At 45.9% G+C, this 20,997-nt stretch overlaps 1 protein-coding gene across 4 annotated transcripts in view; it reads left to right on the top strand.

The window, feature by feature from the left end:
- SIPA1 (signal-induced proliferation-associated 1) overlaps positions 1–10,668 on the top strand; it is a 106,227-nt gene extending 95,559 nt beyond the window's left edge. For 3 of the 4 annotated variants that reach the window (XM_083165549.1, XM_083165550.1, XM_083165548.1), the window contains exon 15: positions 8,628–10,668. In XM_083165549.1, the coding sequence (XP_083021675.1) occupies positions 8,628–8,798 (171 nt within the window). In that variant the 3' untranslated portion in view covers positions 8,799–10,668. The remainder of the gene's footprint in view (positions 1–8,627) is intronic. The other variant, XM_083165551.1, reaches the window with a different exon arrangement.
- The last annotated feature ends 10,329 nt before the right edge of the window (positions 10,669–20,997 follow it).

The raw sequence follows: 20,997 nt of genomic DNA, 5'->3' as shown, positions 1-20,997 counted from the left end.
GTTTGGCCCTCGGCCAGTGGTGTTCTGTATTTTGGCCATCAGGATTTTGAACCCTTCTTTAACTTGTTTTTGAAAGCGTCACAATAATCCTAATCCTGGTTGTGATTCTAATGTTGTAGACATAATAGAATAACCCTCTATCATGTTTGCTCGCCCCATAGTAAGTTATCCCACTTTGGACAGCTCCATATCCTCATTGGGTCTTGATGTCATTACTCTGGGAGTACTCTGTTCTCATATGGGAAGTTCTTTTGCTACTAATATGTTGCCAGCAAAATTCTTAATAAGTGATTTCCTCTAATCTCCAACATATGTTACCTGGTCTGGCCAGGGCTGCTGAGAGGAATGCCGGGTTCTGGTAAAATTGGGTATGTGGCCTAACCGCGGAAGGCGTAGTGACATTCCGTGATGAGGCCACACCTCCCAAATTATTGTGAGGTCAGTGAAAAAAATGGAGAGGGGAGTGTTATTCCCCCCCCCCCCTTCAGCAGTAGCAGCAAACACCTACAGCATGTGCTGTACAGACGCTCACGCCGAGCCTGCTGTCAGCACACCACATGCTGCTGTACGTGTGTGCTGCTGCTGCCAGGAGGGGCGAAGGGGGTTGGAGCAAGGCCCACGCCAGGCCCCTCCAGCAAGCCCGGGCCTGTGTAATTAGTACCCGCACCCCCACCCCCTCCCCCTCTCGGCGGCCATGGGTCTGGCAGGCTTTGTCAGGAATTACAGAGTGCTTCCTGATTACAGGGTGAGGTAAAGTCTAGAATTAAGGTTGCAGTAGTTGAAAAGAGAGATGAAAATGGAGTATGCAAGCATTGGTACTACAGAGAAAGAGGAAGGGGCCAATTCAGGCAATGTTCCGGAGTGGTACAGTGACTGCTTCCGGGGAGTGAATGAGACTGTTTCTCTGAAACCATTTGAGTTAAGACATACAGTATTTGATTGACGCTATCAAAGGCGAGATATGGCCCATGGACTTAGAGCAGGCATGTCCAAAGTCAGGCCCGGGGGCCAATTGCGGCCCGTGCTGTCATTTCAAGCGGCCCGCAGCCTCCAGCTGGAATCGGGCAGAGCATCAGATGTAGGAGGCACAGCACAGGACACTAAAGGTGGGGCCCCGGCGAGCATGCATTTACCTTGCTGTCTGCTGAGGAGGTGCAGGCCGCCACAGTCAGATGTGTTTGGCGTCCTACCCCTGCTGCTGCAATCGTATATCACCCTACTCCACAATCACAGTGACAGCAGTGTTTGGGGAGGGGGGAAGCTTGCTCCCGTAACATGCAGAGCGGAGGAGGGCAGCAGTGGGAGCCCAACCATCTCCTGTCCTTGCAGTGCCTGCTTTGCCTCTCCTTCCTCTGGCTCACACAAGGGGCTGGGAAACATACAGGGAAGGGAGGGGGCAGAGCGGGGGACATACAGTGAAGGAGGGTCAGGCTGGAGGACATACAGTGAATGGAGGCAGTGATGGCCATTCACAGAAGGGGGCAGGCTGGGGGACATACAGTGAATGGGGGAAAAGAGGGGTACATAGTTAATGGGGGTCATACAGTGAGTGGGAGTCATAAAGTGAAGGAGGTTCAGGCTTGGGGACATACAATGAATGGAGGCACTGATGGACATTAAGAGAAGGGGGGCAGGCTGGGGGACAGAGTGAATGGGTGCAGAGTGGGGAACATACAGTGAATGGGGGACATACAGTGAAGGAGGGGCAGGCTGGGGGACTTACAGTGAATGGGGGCAGAGTGGGGGACCATTCTGATGTGATTAATGATTCAAAGAATGTCAGGCTGAATGGTCGGCCCCCACATATTTACACTTCATCAAATCTGGCCCTCGTTGCAAAAAGTTTGGACACCCCTGATTTAGAGTGAAGGGAGGAAATTTGGATTATAGGGGTCTAGGACGGAGTTAAATGAGTGTAAGGTGGAGAAGAGATTTAGATAAGCCTCACGGATTCCAGAAGTAAAGGGAAGGAAATAGATTGGAAATTACTTTGACACAGAGGTGGGGTGAATCAAATGTTATTAAGGATGAGGGACAGGAGGGCATGTTTTAAAGGAGGAGGAAAAGAGATACTTATGTAATATCTGAGCTCCCGTTTTTCTTATGAGACCGTGTCCCCTCGCGGGGCTCGCTGCGCTCGCACACTTTGGGCACGGTGGCTCGCTGCGCTCGCCACACTATATAAAATCAACCCCATGCGTAGTTGGATAGTAGGGGTATGAAAAAATGGGGTGCATTTAACATGGGAGCCCAGATAATACATAAGTACCGGAAAAGATGTAAACTTTGAAAAGGTGGGTGAGCTGTAGGTGGTCATTGAGTGAGGCAGCAAGGAGGTGGTGGGAGGGAATGGGATCATGTAGAGAGAAACTGAGAGAAGAGACTCAATATCCTCCACAGTGAGTAGTTATTGTGATATAGATAACTATATTATGGCAGCAAACCTTTCCTTTTATAAGTCATGCATAATGATTGAGTTCATGTAGGATAATTATTTGCTCATCAAACACATATTAGAACACACCCAGGTACTTGTGTATTTTGGCGGCGCCCATCCCATCGCATACCATAAGGCATGCGATGGGATGCGATGCGATATTGCGCGATACTGTACAATGTCATACAATTTTAAAATTGTATGACATTGTACATGGCATACAATGCCATACAATGCGATGCATTTAAACATTGTATAAGCACCCCAATGGGTGCTTACAATGTGAAATGCACCCCCATGCCACCCCCCCCCCACTATAAACGTGAACCCGAAGCGTGGCGAGCACAGCGAGCCCGCGAGGGGCGGCGGTACGCGTCCTCCGACCTTTTCATACCCCCACTATCCACGTCGGCGTGTAGTTGAGAAGAGAAAGTGTGGCGAGCACAGCGAGCCACCGAGCCCGAAGCGTGGCGAGCGCAGCGGATACCTGTGAAGCCCGCGAGGGGACTCCGATACCTGTGAAGGTATCCGCGTGCGCTCGCCACGCTTCGGGCTCGGTGGCTCGCTGCGCTCGCCACACTTTCTATTCTCAACTACACGCCGACGTGGATAGTGGGGGTATGAAAAGGTCGGAGGACGCGTACCGCCGCCCCTCGCGGGCTCGCTGTGCTCGCCACGCTTCGGGTTCACGTTTATAGTGTGGGGGGGTGGCATGGGGGTGCATTTCACATTGTAAGCACCCATTAGGGTGCTTAAAAGCACCCTTTATGGTGCTTATACGATCTTTCATCGCATAGGGGGCAAAAATCGCGTCGCATGGCATGCCATGCGATGCATGCCATGCGATGCGACGCAATGAAAACATCGCACGATGCACATCGGGGGCGCCGCTATAATACACAAGTACCCACACCCATATTCTATATTATGCCATCTTAGAAAGGGGATGTCCAGTGGATATTTTTAAGAAAACTCTGAACGCAGTGAACCTCTCAATATGGATAAAACATTGTTTTATATTAGAATAAAATTATATTTGCCAGTGGAGGAATTTTAAAACAAGATTTATTTGTTAAATGTAAATGTGGTTTTTGGGAAATCACCTCAGGAGCTTTGGAACATGTGGTATTTGTAAGAAATAAAATAGAAATCAGAATGTCTCCGGAGAAGTGATGCTGCTGGTTGGCAGCCAAACCATCTACTTGCGTTACGTCTACAGTTCTTGTTAACATGACAGGAATTTAAATCTTAATTTTTAGTTACATTTTGTTCAGATAAAAATGTCATTAATTATAACAATGGGACTGTGTATTATAGTCCTGGAGTAACATAAGATTTTGCTATTGCTTTTTGTAGCATTGTTGAAATATTTTAAGCTTTTTCTAAAGTCAGTGTCCCTGAACACTCTGGCCCGATGCCCACACAGAGAACACACATATGTGTGCCAATGTGGCTGAGGGTGTATCTGGCTTTCGGACCTCTTTAAGACTGCAGATTATCGAACGGGGGAGAGCACAGTAAATTGCATTTGGTATAAGGTGTATTTCATATGGATAATGTAATTTGTAAAACTGTATGTTAAAGAGCCATTCTTGAATGGGAAGGTACGATGTACAGCCAGTTCTGAAAAGAACCGTTTTCTATGTGTAACACTTTAATCTGTGTAGTGTATATGAGGTAAAATGTCCTTGTATATGTATATGGATGTGTATATACACTAGAGAAAAACCAAAACCGTATATGTGTACTGAGGTATAGGCCAAAAATAGTGTGTATACATCCGTGACCAGGACAGAGGAGAAGATTCCAGAAGCTGTGTGTCCCAACTGTCAATCATCCAGTGTGAGGTAGTGTGATTGCCAGTGAGCGGTGCTTGAGCCTGGTGGCCGTTCCTCTGAGGGAGGAGACCTCTGGGCTGCCTGAGTCATCACTGGCAGGAGAGCTACAGTATGCTGTAAATGTAGTGGCAGCAAAGAGCTGAAGTGATGCCAGTAAGGGGCAGTGAGGAGAATGTGCAGGATGACCAGCAATGATCACCTGATGACTGTCAGCGCAGAAGAGCCTGACAAGGGGTGATGCCAGTAAGGGGCAGTGCGGAGAATGTGCAGGATGACCAGAAATGATCACCTGATGACTGTCAGCGCAGAAGAGTTGGAGAAGAGATGCCAGTAAGGGGCAGTGAGGAAAATGTGCAGGATGACCAGCAATGATCACCTGATGACTGTCAGCGCAGAAGAGCTGGAGAAGTGATGCCAGTAAGGGGCAGTGCGGTGAATGTGCAGGATGACCAGCAATGATCACCTGATGACCGTCAGCGCAGAAGAGCTGGAAAAGTGATGCCAGTAAGGGGCAGTGCGGAGAATGTGCAGGATGACCAGCAATGACCGGAACCAAGGCACTGGAACCGGACCCTGGGACCTACCGACGGGCTCAAGATAGGTAAGTATCAGTATGTATGGGCTTTGTATGTATTAAAGTTTTATTTTTAACCCCTTCCCGACATTTGACGTACATGTACGTCATGGCCGGGATGTACTTCCCGACACATGACGTACATGTACGTCATGACTTCAAAGTACCACCGCGTCTACAGACGCGGTGACAGAGGGACGATGTCTGCTGTCCCTGACAGCAGACATCCTCCCTCATTGCCCAGGGGGGGGCAGAGATGCCCCCCGTCATGGGCGATCGCTGCGATTGGCTGTTCAAACGTGAACAGCCAAAAACAGCGTTTTAATGTGTGATGTGTAAAATTTAGACTCTGCTGCCCCCTAGTGTCCAAAAAAATTAAAGGAGGTTGAAATAATGATTTAAAAATAAAGTTTAGATATGGTCTATGTTAGTTATTAACTATTTTGAGTGGTATGATTATTTGTCTCACAAGCAGAAAATTTTACATTTTGCAAATAGCAAAATGTTCCATTTTTTTACGACATTTTGGTATTTTTCACAAAAAAGAAAAAAAACTGTATCGACCAAAATTTACCACTAATTTAAAGTACAATGTGTCACGGGAAAACAATCTCAAAATCACTGGGATAAGTAAAAGCAAAAAAAAGTTATCCCCACTTAAGTGATACATGTCAGATTTGAAAAAAAGGCCTCTGTCAGGAAGGCAAAAACATGCTGCGTCGGGAAGGGGTTAATGGGTTTCAGTGTGTTTAACTATTTCTTTTACTGTGGAACTACAAGTGCCAGCGGGCCCTTTAATGCCCCACATGCTGGGACTTGTGGTTCTCTAAGTCCTGTTTCCTGTTTTGTTTTTCCCACAAAATCGCATGTTTTAAAATGCGCACATTTTATGACTAAATATCGCTCGAAATCGCACCATATCGCACTTTTTTGCCGCAAATTCGCATCTCATTACATATGCAAATTCGTGTCAAAAAATGAGATTTTTTTAATGTGCGATTTGGTGCGATATTTTTCTTACGAAAAAAATCGCACCCTATTACATTTCGCCCCCGGATTCCGTTTGCTCTGACACACCAGGATTCCGTTTCCTATAAGTGGCGAGGTGTCGTGCCTACAGGCCGACGAAGCTCAGTCTAATAAAGTGTTAAGCCGTGTACACACGGTGAGATATTGGCTAATGGCCAATTTTGACTAATCGATTTTGACTAGATGCACTGGAGTTTTTGACTAAGCGATTTTGTCTAGATAATGATAGTCTAAAGGTGCCCATACATGGAGCATTTTCCCCATGCAATGTGATGCACTGCTGATGCGTCCAATTATGCACATTGGATCAGACACATGCGATTTTCACCTGATTTTTCATCCCGATCCATCGGAATCGGGTGAAATTGGGCCCAATTCGCATAACCTTTACTCAGCACTTAGATGGCTAGGATGAGGAGGCGGCCGCAGATTACATCAGCAGCAGTCCCTCCCATCGGCCAAGGAACGCCTGCGTCACCTCCCCATACAGCCATTCGCTGTCAATCACACAGCGAGTGGCCAGCGATCACAAGCATTTGGACCCTGTGATCGTACAGAGATATATATAGCACTTTAATTTATTTCTCCTTTAGGGTGGGATGTATTAAAATACATTGCCGCCCGCCCGCCGCGATGCCAGCGCATATGAATTAACATATGCGGCTGGCATCGCGGTGCAGTGATGGAGGCCCCCCGCGATACCTGTACTGTGGTGTGCGGAGGGTCTCCCGTCACCTTCCTGCCGCCTCCTGCTCCCCTCACGCCGGGGACAGCTAAGCAGGCTGTCCCCGGCGCCTCCTCCTCCCCCCTGCAGCCGGAAGGACGTCCGGCTGCTTCACTAGGCGGAGGAGGGGTTTACCTTCCGGGGTCCAGGAGGACCTTTCAGGAAGGTAAGCCGGAGGGACGGGGAGAGGGGGGGGTCGGCGAGGCTTCCCAAAGGTGGCGATACCCTACAATGCGGTATCGGTGCGGATGGGTTTTGATACATAGGAAAATGCGGAAAAACCGGGGTTTTACCGTATTTTCAGCTTAATACATCTCGCCCTTAGAAGCTTATTCATCTTTTTTTTTTTTCTTGGTTATTAATATGTGAAATTTGTCATTCGTTATGTTGCCAATTTCCTGCATACCTTGCAGCACCAAATCCACTTCTATCTCCTATTGGAATGAGATCCATTTTACTGGGAGAGATCCATTTGGGGCCGGCCACTCCCTCAGAACCTTGCCAATTGTATGACTAAGCTCCGTTCCAACTGGGGGTGTTAGCTTTTGCTAACAGCGGAAGTTCGAGTGGTAGGGATCGCGGGGACAGCTACTGCTCCCTCTCTGAGGCTGTACTGGATTACTCTGGTAGATTTGCATCTGTTCCGCAACTCTAGCGAGATCCCTAAACGTTGTGTCTGAATCAGAAATATTAATGAATACATCATTTATGTTGTTATACTGTATAACAGGCCTGGCCAACCTGTGGCTCTCCAGATGTTGTGAAACTACAAATCCCATCATGCCTTGCGACAGTTTTTGTATAAGCAGTGTTAAATTAGTGTTATGCTGGGATTTGAAGTTTCACGACATCTGGAGAGCCACAGGTTGGCCTGTCCTGCTGTATAATATATTCTGGCAATTGGCTAGAAAGGGAAAATCAGCCTTAATAACGAATTGCCACTTTAAATGTAGTGTTGATGTCACCAGAATCACAGAGAGCTCTTATAACCTCCTTTATCTTTCCAGAGATTTTCCCTTTCAGCTGCTAACATCACAGTGTAATCAAGTTCAGTCGTTTTACAAACATTCATTCAGCTGACACATATATTGGCATTAAATATACTTTAGTATCTAACTGAAACATGCAGAGTTCTAGTGCTCCCGTAAGCTGGCCATACACGTGTTTGGCATCGACATTCATTGCCTGAGATAGCAGACAAACTGTTGTTTCATGCACAAATAAAATGCAGATGGAGCGCCTCTCTTCTTTGGCCGGGGATCGCCAGCATGTCTCCGTTAGTGATCGCCGGCGCTCCATCTGACTGGGATGTGCGTGCCTCTCAAACGCATGAGTGTCCCAGTTTCAGGATGACGCCGCTGCGGGTGCCTGACCGTCTCCACTTCAGGGAGACGGGCAGGGATAGGGTGAACAGCGGGGAGGCAAGGGTCACCGGGGAAGGCGGAGCCAGCTCCATAGCCACGGGGCGTGTGCGAGCCCCTGGCGAGAGCCGTCCGCTGGTGGGGGCTGACGATAGAATCGCCAGCCCCTGCAAGGAAGAGGCCGGCTCCATCTGTATATTTGTGTGTATTTCATGTGTTTATACAATATACATTTAAGATACCTCATTGAAATATAAAAATATTCTGAAATACTAAATAATCAGTTATCCAAAATGCTTCTGGTCCCGAGCATTTTGGTTAAGATTTTTTTTTTATTCTTTAAATATTAATAATATTTCATGAATCTGATTACTGTAATAGATTGACTTAAGACTACATTTGCTAACTTGATGTATGGCTGTGCTTATTATGGGTAATTATGGGACAACGACCGTACTCGTTTTACTTGCTCCTCTATAGGATTCAAGCAATTCTATCCAGATAACATGCGTTAAAGTAGAAGTTGAAAGCTAAATAATATAAGAAAAGAAGAAAAAGTAAATGATTAAATTGAAGACAAGAATTGTACATTCTATATTATATCTATACATTTAGAAATAGCTTGTTGATACCAGTAATAACCATTTATTTATCTGTTGTGCAGGAACAAGAGGGAAGAGCACAGCTTCAGGCAGAAGTTCTGAGTCTTAAAAGAACACAAGAAGAAGCATTCACTGGAACTTTGCCCCGCGAAGGTGGTGCCAAGATACTCAGGGGTGGAGCCAACAACTGTGAAGAAACAACCGATGACTGTACAAAAGTAGCAGAGAACTAAATGCAGAAAGCAGGAAATGGGAGGGTTGTGTCATTGATGGTCAGTGAAGTGAAGATGTAGAGAGCCAATACAACTTAAAAAATAAACAATCAGGAGGTTTGGTCATTTATTAAAGGACAGTGAACGTTCCGTGGGATGCAACTGCAAAAATATGTCAAACACTGAATTAAGTGTATACATGTGGTAAAGGTAAAAACCACTAACAGAGACTTTTGTTTAGGGGAAGAAGAAAATAAAAGTAAGTAATTGAGAGCATATAAAACAAGACATGTGAAAGGTTTTTATATTACAAAATCTTGATACATTAAATGGGAAGAAGAAAAGTGAGACTGTAATTAAAAATGAAAGGGGGGGGGGGGGGGGGCAAATGATTTCCATAGTGGGCAGTGATTTTTTTTTACCCACTGTTAATTCAGGTATGGATTAAAAAAAACTGTGAAGGGGTTAAAAAACATTCTGTGCAATGGAGATATTTGCAATGAAAAATAATTAGGCGTTAATTTGTGTTCTGGGAATAATAAAGAGCTTTTGTTCTTGAGGAGTATTGTCAGGAAAGGATGACCTACATTAATAGCTTTGTACATACATATATACTGTACATGTCTTCCAGTGATCAACTCTTAAACCCTTGCCTTTATGAATGTAATCTGGGACAATAAAATTGCCTATAATCTGATAATAGACTGAATGTAACACGGACAGTGCGGAGTCATACAGAGCGGGTGTGACCAAAGGAAGAGATTGTAGCAGCTGAGCACACAGCTAATACCTGTCTATAAGTGCCAGACAACGGGCACTCAAAGCACGTGGGGGAGGTCTCTTTCATTTCAACAAAAAGGGACAGACTCAAAGCACTAGGGGCCTGATGCAGAACTTTAACGCAATACGCCATGTACACATGCACACATCCGTAGCATATGGAATTGGTTTGTATAAACTGATGCTCATGTTTTTAAACTTTTTGTTTCCATTTTTTTTTTTAAACGCATCTGCTTCATTATGACGCCCATTCCTTTACTGCTGCAGACTCTGATAAATATGAATACCAGAATTACGCAGGTTTGCAGACAGTCATATGTGTGATCCACTATGCAAGCTCAGCTCTCAGCCTTTCAGCATACCTCCCAACTTCCGTCCGGAGGAAATAGGGATTTGCCGCGCGAGCGCCCGAAAAGGGGGCGGGGCGTATGCAAATGAGGGCGCGGCTTATGCTAATTAGCCGCGACCTCATTTTCATACGAGAATAGACGCTGTGCGCATGCGCACAGCGTCTATTCTACTAGATTGGGGGGTCTCCCAACTGCCACCCCCCGCAGCGGGACAATGCCTGCCGCGGGTGGGACGTCGGGACAGGACCCGAAAATCGGGACTGTCCCGACGGAATCGTGACAGTTGGGAGGTATGCTTTCAGTCACATGTGCCAAGGACCAAATGAACCAAGCACTTTTCTGTCATCTTAAAAGGAAAATCAGTAAATGTTAACCTTTAAGAGACATGTATTACTGTCATTCTCCTGAAATTACCCACAACCACCCCTGTTTAATGTTTCCTTATATGTATACAGGTGAAATCCTTTAAGTGTCTATGGGTAGTTGAGCTAACAATTCATATACCAACATTTATCCTGAGGCCATAATAACATTGTAATGTCATGTGCCAATAGTTGTGGGTTACATCTGTTTCATCAAGGGGACCCCACAAGAGCAGGGAAATGGGATGTCAGGAGACTGGTCCACCATATTTCACTGTTTTATATAAAGGGGAGTTGTCCTTTAAATATGGATTTAAGTATATTGGAAGTCGGGTCAAACAAACTGATCTAAAAATGTGGTTAATTAGAACTTAATTATTAAATAATATATTAAAATGATATGGAATGTATATGTTTTTTATTTACAACAAAATGAAAGCTGTCCTGTGACAATGTGGGACTGAAGTCAGTGTAAGCAGGAAAGCAGAGAACCAAACAGGAGCCAATTAGATTTAGGAAATGCTGTCCTCGTTTTATACAAACACCGTAACACATAGGGCACAAATGAGTGTGGATCAATGCACATATGGTCAATATCAACATGGTAGTTATGTTAACCTATTAAAAGCCGACAGGGTCTGTGGTAGACGTACGCAACAAGGTTGACACAACATTTTTCATGCCGTAAATGTCTTGGATACTATTCTACGATGGTAGAGCATGAAAAAAGTAACAATAAAATATGTTGACCATGTGAGTTGATCATTGTCATGTTGACTTTTTGTACCTGTAGAACTTAGACACAGTCGACCTGTTACATGTTGACCATACTGTAGGTGGCCAACCTATTGCCTGGATACCGGGCCAACCTATCGCCTGGATACCGGGCCAACCTATCGCCTGGATACCGGGCCAACCTATCGCCTGTATACCGGGCCAACCTATCGCCTGGATACCGGGACAACCTATCGCCTGGATACCGGGACAATCTGTTTCATGGCTGCTTCCCTTCCTTAGTGTCAGTGGTGTGAAGGTTTTCTCTGTATCACAAACAGCTACTTGGTACTATCACTGATGACGCAGCTGGAACAAAATAAGCTCCTTTCAGATCTCCCCAAACCACACCTATATCTTATACATCAAAAAGAAAGGACATAGGGGGTTATTCTAGTTCATTCTTTCTGACAAAATCCTTCTTAGATGGACAAAACCATGTGCACTGCAGGGGGGTAGATGTAACATGTGCAGATAGAATTAGATTTGGGTGGGGTTTTACTTCAAAGTGAGATCTATATTGCAGTGTAAAAATAAAGCAGCCAGTATTTACCCTGCACAGAAACAAAAAAACTCACCCAAATCTAATTCTCTCTGCACATGTTACATCTGCCCCCCTGCAGTGCACATGGTTTTGTCCATCTAAGAAGGATTTTGTCAGAAATAATGAACTAGAATAAACCCCATAGAGAGAGGTGATAGGGTGCATTCATGGTACTATAGTGGACAGCCTTTATTATCAATTTTTTTAAAATAAAGAATGTGCAAAATAAGTTGTAGAAATGGTGATTAAAAATGGGATTCCGTGTGTTTGTATATTTTGTGCTCTCTCCCGATGGTATTGAGGTCACTGATGATTTCCCCAGGATTCGTGTCCCTCTCCTATTGTACTTTTTGAATTGTATTATTATAAAGTACAATAGGAGAGGGACACGAATCCTGCCGAAATAATCAGTGACCTCAATAACATCGTGAGAGAGCACAAAATATACAAACTATAATTTATCATTTATATAATGTATCATTTTATCTGCACATCCTTTATTTTAATACATTTCTAATGACCTTTATTTTACATTTTGTAAAAAAAAAAAGTTAAGTTTTAGGAAATATTTCAGTTGGACAAGCCACTATATATATCTATAGATATGTCTCTCTCTCTCGATCGTATTGTCGACTTATGTCGACACCGTTGGGTCGACAGGCAACAAGGTCAACAGGGTTCTAGGTCAACATGGATGAAGGTCGACATGGGACAAGGTCGACATGGTTTTAGGTCGACAAATGCGTTAGTTCGACAGGTTCCGAGGTCGACATGTTTTTTTTTTACTTTTTTGAGCTGACATGTGCCGACAGGCGGTATTTCATGCCCTGCCATCCACTAGGGCGTGGTGGGAGAATAAAATAGTGTGCTGAGCGCAGCGAGGCTCCGTGCCTGAAGCATCGCGAGTGAAGCGGTTGACTTCCAACTGTGTCTTCATTCGGGTAAAAAAAACTGTGAAAAAACCCATGTCGACCTAACCCAGGTCGACCTAGAACCCTGTTGACCTTGCTGCCTGTCAACCTAAGTCGAGTCGACAATATGATCCATACCGAATTAGAGAAGGGTCGCCCCATCATTCGGGGATTAGTGGAACTATAGGTGACTAGTACTCAGTGCAGAACCAAAAACCTGGTCACACCTAGATCTTACCTGCCACGTCCACGCTATGGGCGGTATGTGTGGATTGTGTTTTCCATGCGATGCATATCGACCCTTATCGCATATATCGCTGCATTTCTGCAAACTGCAAGGAACAGCTATTCTGAGCTGAGGCCAAACTGCGGAGATTAGCCATCATGCTGAGTCTGATGCATTACTGCATAATGGGGGTAATTCAGAGTTCATTGCTGTTGTGCAAATTCCCAATCCTATTGATTATCAAACAAATGCCTATGCCTACAGATCGTGGTGCGCAAGGAAACACAGCAGAAGAAAATAGCAAATCCAATCGCAATCCCCTTGAAAATTTGACTGACAGGAAACCGGTGTTTGTGGGTGGCAACCTACCGTTTTCTGGGAGTGTCTGGAAATATGAGGCGTGGCATTTAAGGGAGGGTCTGTGACGTCTGTTCCGGCCTCGATCAGCCTGTGTCCGTCGCAGAGCTGAGGAAGGGGCAGCATTACCTACACTTGCACAGATGGAATACGATCAGCTCTCCATTAGCAAATCACTCGCAGTCCTCTGCTTGATGGAAAGTGTAGACACTTGCGTTTCTCCATCATTTTTTTCCTCCTGTAATACTGCTTGGCCATGTACTGTACGTTTATGTCAGGGTGCTAGGGAACGTGAGATCTTTCTTATTGTATTTTCAGGTATTGGAAGCTATTTTTTTCTTTATATTGGGCCAAGCGTCTCTGACACATCACAGCTTGTGCAAGTAAAAGACATCAGACTGACCATGTAAGCTAAGGACATGGAGAGAAGGTAGCGACTGCAGCCAAGACTGCACACAGGGGCTCCAGGCTGCAGAAGGGGTAGTCGAGTGGTGGGCACCATGGTTTTGGCAGAATGCTGGGGACCAGGAAAGTAGCTCACGGTACAATCAGCATTTAAAGGCTAAATTCCGCCTCTTTATCTGGCTGGTGGTCACAGCTAGGCAGGGAAGTGTCCCAGGACTGTGAAGTGGTGTACCCCAAGTGCTGGGCACAAAATAAAGCAATGCATAAATCTTTTATTGACAAATCTAAAAGCTGCAGTGGTCAAAGCCTTGTGTGGGACACCAATACAAAGGGGAAGAGCCTATTAAATGCAAAGGGTGCGAGGTTCCATCGCCGCTGCAATTAAACACCCCCTTCGTAGGCCCTTTAAGCCAAAATTTGCTAAAAAATTGCTCACTTCCCTATTGCTCTTTGTGGGCTGCTGAGATCCCAGTCCCTTTCAGGAAACAGAGGCCTTACCAGATAGCCTCCTACATGGGAGTAGCATGGGAAGGAAGAGTAATGAGTAAGCATCTGAGCCAGCTTAATGTTTTCATGGAACTCCAGATATGCACTGGGTCCCGATGGCAGAAGGTCCTTTCATACAAAAGTACTTTTTTTGTTAACATGTCTTTTGTTTATTGAAGCATAAGTACAGAAATCATCCAAAATAAGATACACATGTGACAGATATAACCAAAGCATTATTTAAGACATTATATATATATATATATATATATATATATATATATATATATATATATATATATATATATATCGTCCAAAGAACCAGCACTCCCCAAGTCGCTTCCAATCAATTTCTTACCCGGTGCCTTCCTGACTAGACTTCTCAGCCCACATGTAAATCGCAGAAATAGGCGGCACTCACGGATTTTTCAGTGAAGAAAATGCAAGTTTATTGCATATTTAGAGATCCGACATGTTTCGAGCCACCTGGCCCGTCCTCAGGGATCAAATACAAAGTGCATCACACGTGTAAAAATACTCACAGAAAATCCCGCCCCACAATTACAATAAAATACACCTCACCTGCGGGGGTCCAACGTCTCCCGATTCCCGTTGCCGCAGCACGGATTCCCATGTTGCTGACGTCATCTTAGGGTGCCTTTCGGGAATCTCCGTCCGGCTCATCCCCCTGACGTCATCACGCACGTCCATGCAGTTGGCTCTGGAACCCGGAAGCGTCTCCTTCCCTGCTGTGTGGTGTTGTCATGACAACAAATAAACACATCTAAAATACAAAAAAAATGTGAATATAAGAGGCTTACAATTGCCACATTAAGAGACCCATTGGGTCATGCGTGTGCACATCTAAGGTTAAAAAATCATGTTACAGATGTTTATGAACAATCGTATCATACACATTGCGTGAGCCTCTGTCAGAACTACCAGACAGATCTGCCTAAGTGTATCCCGACAGTGCTCACATAGGGGACAATGGTTATATACCACTTATACACATATACATAATTCGCAATAATAAGTAATACTTTATAATAATCATAAATAGTGGTATAAGCCATGTTGTTCATTTAACCCCTTGGGTGACAGGGTATCCAGTAGGAATATCCATTTAGCCTCAGCCTGCAAGAGCATTTTAGTTCTATTACCACCTCTTGCTGGGATCGGGATGTGATCAATTATTTTTGTCCTGATACTGGCCACATTATGATTTTTTAACAGACAGTGTCTAGCCACCGGTTGATCACTATTCCCAGTAGTCACTGCCTGTCTAATGGCCAGTCTGTGGTTTGCCATACGTTCTTTGAATTGGCATTCTGTCTTGCCCACGTAATAAAGACCACATGGACAAGTCAGAATGTATACCACATAACGGGTTGTACATGTGACAGGATGCCTGATATGGAATTTTTTACCAGTATATGGATGATTTACCGTGTTACCAATTAGCATCGAACTGCATGTTGTGCAGCCTATGCACTTATAGCATCCTGCTGGACTATAGTAAGGAAGCATTATCCCTGTGATAAAAAAACATAAAACTCCAGCCATCCAGAGAAGGAGTTGCCTTCAGAAGGGGATCCTGGAAGTATATTTTCATACCATGGTGTATTATGGAAACATTTCCAGAGCTGATCCCTAAGCAATGGGATTAAGGTGGCAATATAGCTTTCCCATGGGTCAAAAAAGCTCTCCGTGCACTTTTCTTTTTTCTGTGAATCTTCCAAAAAATCCATCCTTAAAATGTTGAACATTTTGACCTTGTTGAAATTTTGACTCTGTCAACCTTTTTACCCTGTTGACCAATTGCATGTTGACATTTTGAATCTGTCGACCTTTTTACCTTGTTGACGTTTTGTGATAGATCTATTGACTGTCTATCTAAACAGTGTAGATCTACATCCTGAACCACCCCATCCTTCCCCCGCACTTCTCCCGTATCACTGCTTCATATATCTACCCCATTGTCTCCCTGCTGAACCACCCCATTCTTCCCGAACAGATTCTAGCCTCTCATCATTTGCTTGAACTATGTAAGTACAGTACTATTAGAAATATATTTATTGTTTTATTTTTATAAGACTATTAAATAGGCTATCAACTTCAAAATGTTTGAAACACCATATTACAGTAGTGGTCCCTACATGCCATAGGGCCACACTGTTCCATCAGTATTCCGTAAGGGGCATACACACGGAGCAAAGTTGTGCTCTTTTCTAAGCAATCTGACTAGATGAGATGAGATCGCGATCTAGGTCATCCCCAACCACTACCCAAAATCATTAGGCACACATCGCTGCATGTGTATGGACTTCAGGAAATTGCCTACCTTAAATAGCTTCGCACACGTCTCAATGTGTGTATGCCCCTTGTTTCCTAATTGTTGGGTTCATACTTCATAGGTGCTATTCAGAATAATTGAGGGTGCTCATGTTACCCCCATTTCTCTTTCAATCATCCTGGTGGAACAGCTAACCATGGGATGTAGTGGGTCCGGAGGAGCCAGGGCACCTACACTGTCACTAAGTGGCAGGCTCCTCCCCTGCTGCATCCCAGAAGACCTCCGTTTTATGTAGGTGCCCACATGAGTGGGTGTATATTCTGTGGGGGGGGGGGGGGGAGGGGGTGCTGCAGCCCCAGAATTGTTAGGATTTTTTATTTTATAAATGTGTTCTAGCTAGCGACAGACACTAAGGAAAACTCCTTTCATTGATGTTCAGTGGGACAGGGGCTGGCAGAAGTGCTGCCTGTCCGCGTCCTTTGAGCTCAAGGCTAAAAGGGGGTAGCATGCTTGGTATTGGCATATTGATATCCCTGCAAAGAAAAAAGGATCAAATATGGTTTCAGGTAACATGTTTATAAAATGGGCAGGCTAGATGGGCCAACAGTCAGGAGCTGATAGGCCGGTGATAAAGTACCAGGCACGGTACTTGTGTATTTTGGCGGCGCCCCCGATCTCCATCGCACGATGAGTACATCGCGTCGCATCGCATGGCATGCGATGCGATGCGATTTTTGCCCCCTATTCGATGAAAGATTGTATAAGCACCCTAAAGGGTGCTTTTAAGCACCCTAATGGGTGCTTACAATGTTAAATGCACCCCGACGCCACCCCCCCACTATAAACGTGAACCCGAAGCGTGGCGAGCGGCGGCGGTACGCGTCCTCCGACCTTTTCATACCACCACTATCCACGTCGGCGTGGAGTTGAGAACAGAAAGTGTGGCGAGCCCTGCGAGGGGATGCGGATACCTTCACAGGTATCCGCGTCCCCTCGCGGGCTTCACAGGTGTCCGCGTCCCCGCGCGGGGCTCGCCACGCTTCGGGCTCGGTGGCTCACTGCGCTCGCCACACTTTCTATTCTCAACTCCACGCTGACGTGGATAGTGGGGGTATGAAAAGGTCGGAGGACGCGTAACGCCGCCCCTCATGGGCTCGCTGCGCTCGCCACGCTTCGGGTTCACGTTTATAGTGGGGGGGGTGGCGTGGGGGTGCATTTAACATTGTAAGCACCCATTAGGGTGCTTATACAATGTTTAATCGCATCGCATCGCATTGTATGGCATTGTATGCCATGTACAATATTGCGCGATATCGCGTCGCATCGCATACCATCGTATGCCTTATGGTATGCGATGCGATGGGCGCCGCCAAAATACACAAGTACCCCAGGCACCTCTCCCGTATCACTGCTTCATATATCTACCCCATTGTCTCCCTGCTGAACCAGGGGTTTTGGGGGGAGATTCTCTAAGAATCTCCGCCCCCCCCCCCCTTCGCCTCTCTTCGCAATTATAATTATCGCATATGTTGTAACATATGCGATAATTATAGCAAAGAACAGCTCTTGCGTTAAGAGCTGTCCTTTGCGGTGAGAGTCGCCGGGTCCCAGCAGATCCCGGCGGCTCCCCCCTCACTCACACACCCGGCGCTGCTGCTGCTGTGCTGGGCTCTCCTCCTCCCTGCACCCGGAAGAGGATCAGTGTAGGGAGGAGGTCACAGGTCCGGGCAGCACAGCTCTGTGCTGCCCGGACACAGGTGAAGGGGCGGGGCGGCGGGGGTCCGTGCGGGGCGGCAGGGGGTCGTTGCGGGGCGGCAGTGGGATGCGATAGAAGCCCATAGGCTTCTATGGGGCATCGCCATTTTTCTGGCGATGCCCCCCGCCGCGGTAACCCGGCGGGGGATGCTTACAGTATCCCAAAATGCGGTAAGAACCCTGATAACGGGGTTTTTACCGCATTTCTAGCTTAGAGAATCTCTCTCTTTGGGCCAGATGTATCAAGCTTCAAAAGTGATAAAATGGAAAGTGATAAACAGCCAGCCAATCAGCTCCTGCCTGATATTTTTCAAACACAGTCTGTGACATGACAGGTAGGAGCTGATTGGCTGGCTGTTTATCACTCTCTTTTTTATCACTTTTGAAGCTTGATACACAATAGTCAGTACTCTTTACCTAGCACGGCGCCCACGATTTTGATCGTGGGCATCGCAGGTAAAAAAATCGCGGGCATCGCGGCCGTTGAATGCACTAAAACTCAGGTGCGACGCGACCGACGCGATGCCCGCGATTTCCCATAGGGAACAATGTTAAATTTCTCAATTGACCCGATTTTACTGTTCAATGCCTCAATTGACACGATTTTTCCATAGGAAACAATGTTAAATGGCCCACAGAGGCCAAATAGGCACCCTGAAGTGTGAAATGGCCCCCACAATTGTTAACGCCACCCCACGATCAACGTCAACCCGAAGCGTGGCGAGCGCAGCGAGCCCGCGAGGGGCGGCGGTACGCGTCCTACGACCTTTTCATACCCCCACTATCCACATCGGCGTGGAGTTGAGAATAGAATAGTGTGGCGAGCGCAGCGAGCCACCGAGCCCGAAGCGTGGCGAGCGGACGCGGATACCTTCACAGGTAAACGCGTCCCTTCGCGGGCTTCACAGGTATCCTCGTCCCCTCGCGGGGCTCGCTGCGCTCGCCACGCTTCGGGCTCGGTGGCTCGCTGCGCTCGCCACACTATTCTATTCTCAACTCCACGCCGACGTGTATAGTGGGGGTATGAAAAGGTCGTAGGACGCGTACCGCCGCCCCTCGTGGGCTCGCTGCGCTCGCCACGCTTCGGGTTCACGTTGATCGTGGGGTGGCGTTAACAATCGTGGGGGCCATTTCACACTTCAGGGTGGCTATTTGGCCTCTGTGGGCCATTTAACATTGATTCCTATGGAAAAATCGTGTCAATTGAGGCATTGAACAGAAAAATCGGGTCAATTGAGAAATTTAACATTGGTCCCTATGGGAAATCGCGGGCATCGCGTCGGTCGCGTCGCACCCGATTTTTTAGTGCATTCAATGCCCGCGATGACCGCCGTGCTAGGAAAAGAGTACCTAATAGTCTCTTCCTGGCTGCAGACTTGGCACCGCTGAGCTGGGGGCTTTCTACAATTCAGCAGCTGAAGTTTCTCCTGGGGCAGTGCCTTTCTGTGGCCGAGGGTCTGCAGCAGAAAATACAGATAAGTACCACTGGTTACATTACTCTGTATAGCGCCTGATATTTGCACTGTGTTACATACTATGACCGATGACTGTGTTACATACTATGACCGATTACTGTGTTACATACTATGACCGATGACTGTGTTACATACTATGACCGATGACTGTGTTACATACTATGACCGATGACTGTGTTACATACTATGACCGATGACTGTGTTACATACTATGACCGATGACTGTGTTACATACTATGACAGATTACTTTGTTACATACTATGACAGATTACTGTGTTACATACTATGACCGATGACTGTGTTACATACTATGACCGATTACTGTGTTACATACTATGACCGATTACTGTGTTACATACTATGGACGATTTCTGTGTTACATACTATGACCGATGACTGTGTTACATACTATGACCGATTACTGTGTTACATACTATGACCGATTACTGTGTTACATACTATGACCGATTTCTGTGTTACATACTATGACCGATGACTGTGTTACATACTATGACCGATTACTGTGTTACATACTATGACCGATGAATGTGTTACATACTATGACCGATGACTGTGTTACATACTATGACCGATGACTGTGTTACATACTATGACCGATGACTGTGTTACATACTATGACCGATTACTGTGTTACATACTATGACAGATTACTGTGTTACATACTATGACAGATTACTGTGTTACATACTATGACCGATGACTGTGTTACATACTATGACCGATGACTGTGTTACATACTATGACCGATGACTGTGTTACATACTATGACCGATGACTGTGTTACATACTGTCACGGACCCACCGGTCGCCTGCTCCGATACGTCAATCTGAGCAGCGCCGGCCGTGACTGGGGTTCACTCAGGACACTCGGGTCCTTTCCTTGAGGTACACTGCCACCAGCCAAAACCTGATTTTAGCGCCTGAAACTGCGCAAGGGGCGGCTTGGCTCGCCCCTGACCACACAATACAAGATAACAATGGTAACGTTTTTCAGCCGTTCTCTTCCGAGGCTAATGAGTCTTAGGAACACAGAACCAGAACTGGGAATATGTATTATTTATTCCTAGAAATACTACAGAGCTTTAGAAAATAGTTACAAGATTTTACAATGATTTTAAAAGTACACACAAGTTTTAAATGCAAATTTCAGAAATAAAATAAAAGGAAAAAAAGACAGAACCGTATCCTACAATCCTGAAGTGGGGGGGTCCTCCACAAGAAATCTCTCGTCGCCTACAGCCTGCTTGCTCGACCCCCAGGTAGTGACTCTGACTATAGGGAGAAGGTCTTAGTTATACCTTGCAGGCTCCCTCATCCCTCCCACCCTTGGGATTCCACTCTTTCCATGCTGAAGGAGTGTGGAAGGTCCCTGGCAATGTACAGTCTGCTGTTTTCAAAGTGATTGATCCTCTTTCCTTGCATAGCAGACCCACTGATAAGAGATGTGAAGGAAGGGGACAAACTCTAACCTCTTCTT

The sequence above is a fragment of the Crinia signifera genome, chromosome 11, assembly GCF_055691185.1.
Source record: "Crinia signifera chromosome 11, ASM5569118v1, whole genome shotgun sequence".
Classification (NCBI taxonomy): Eukaryota; Metazoa; Chordata; class Amphibia; order Anura; family Myobatrachidae; genus Crinia; species Crinia signifera.
Note: the sequence above shows the minus strand (reverse complement) of the source record. Positions and strands in the feature narration are given on the sequence as shown.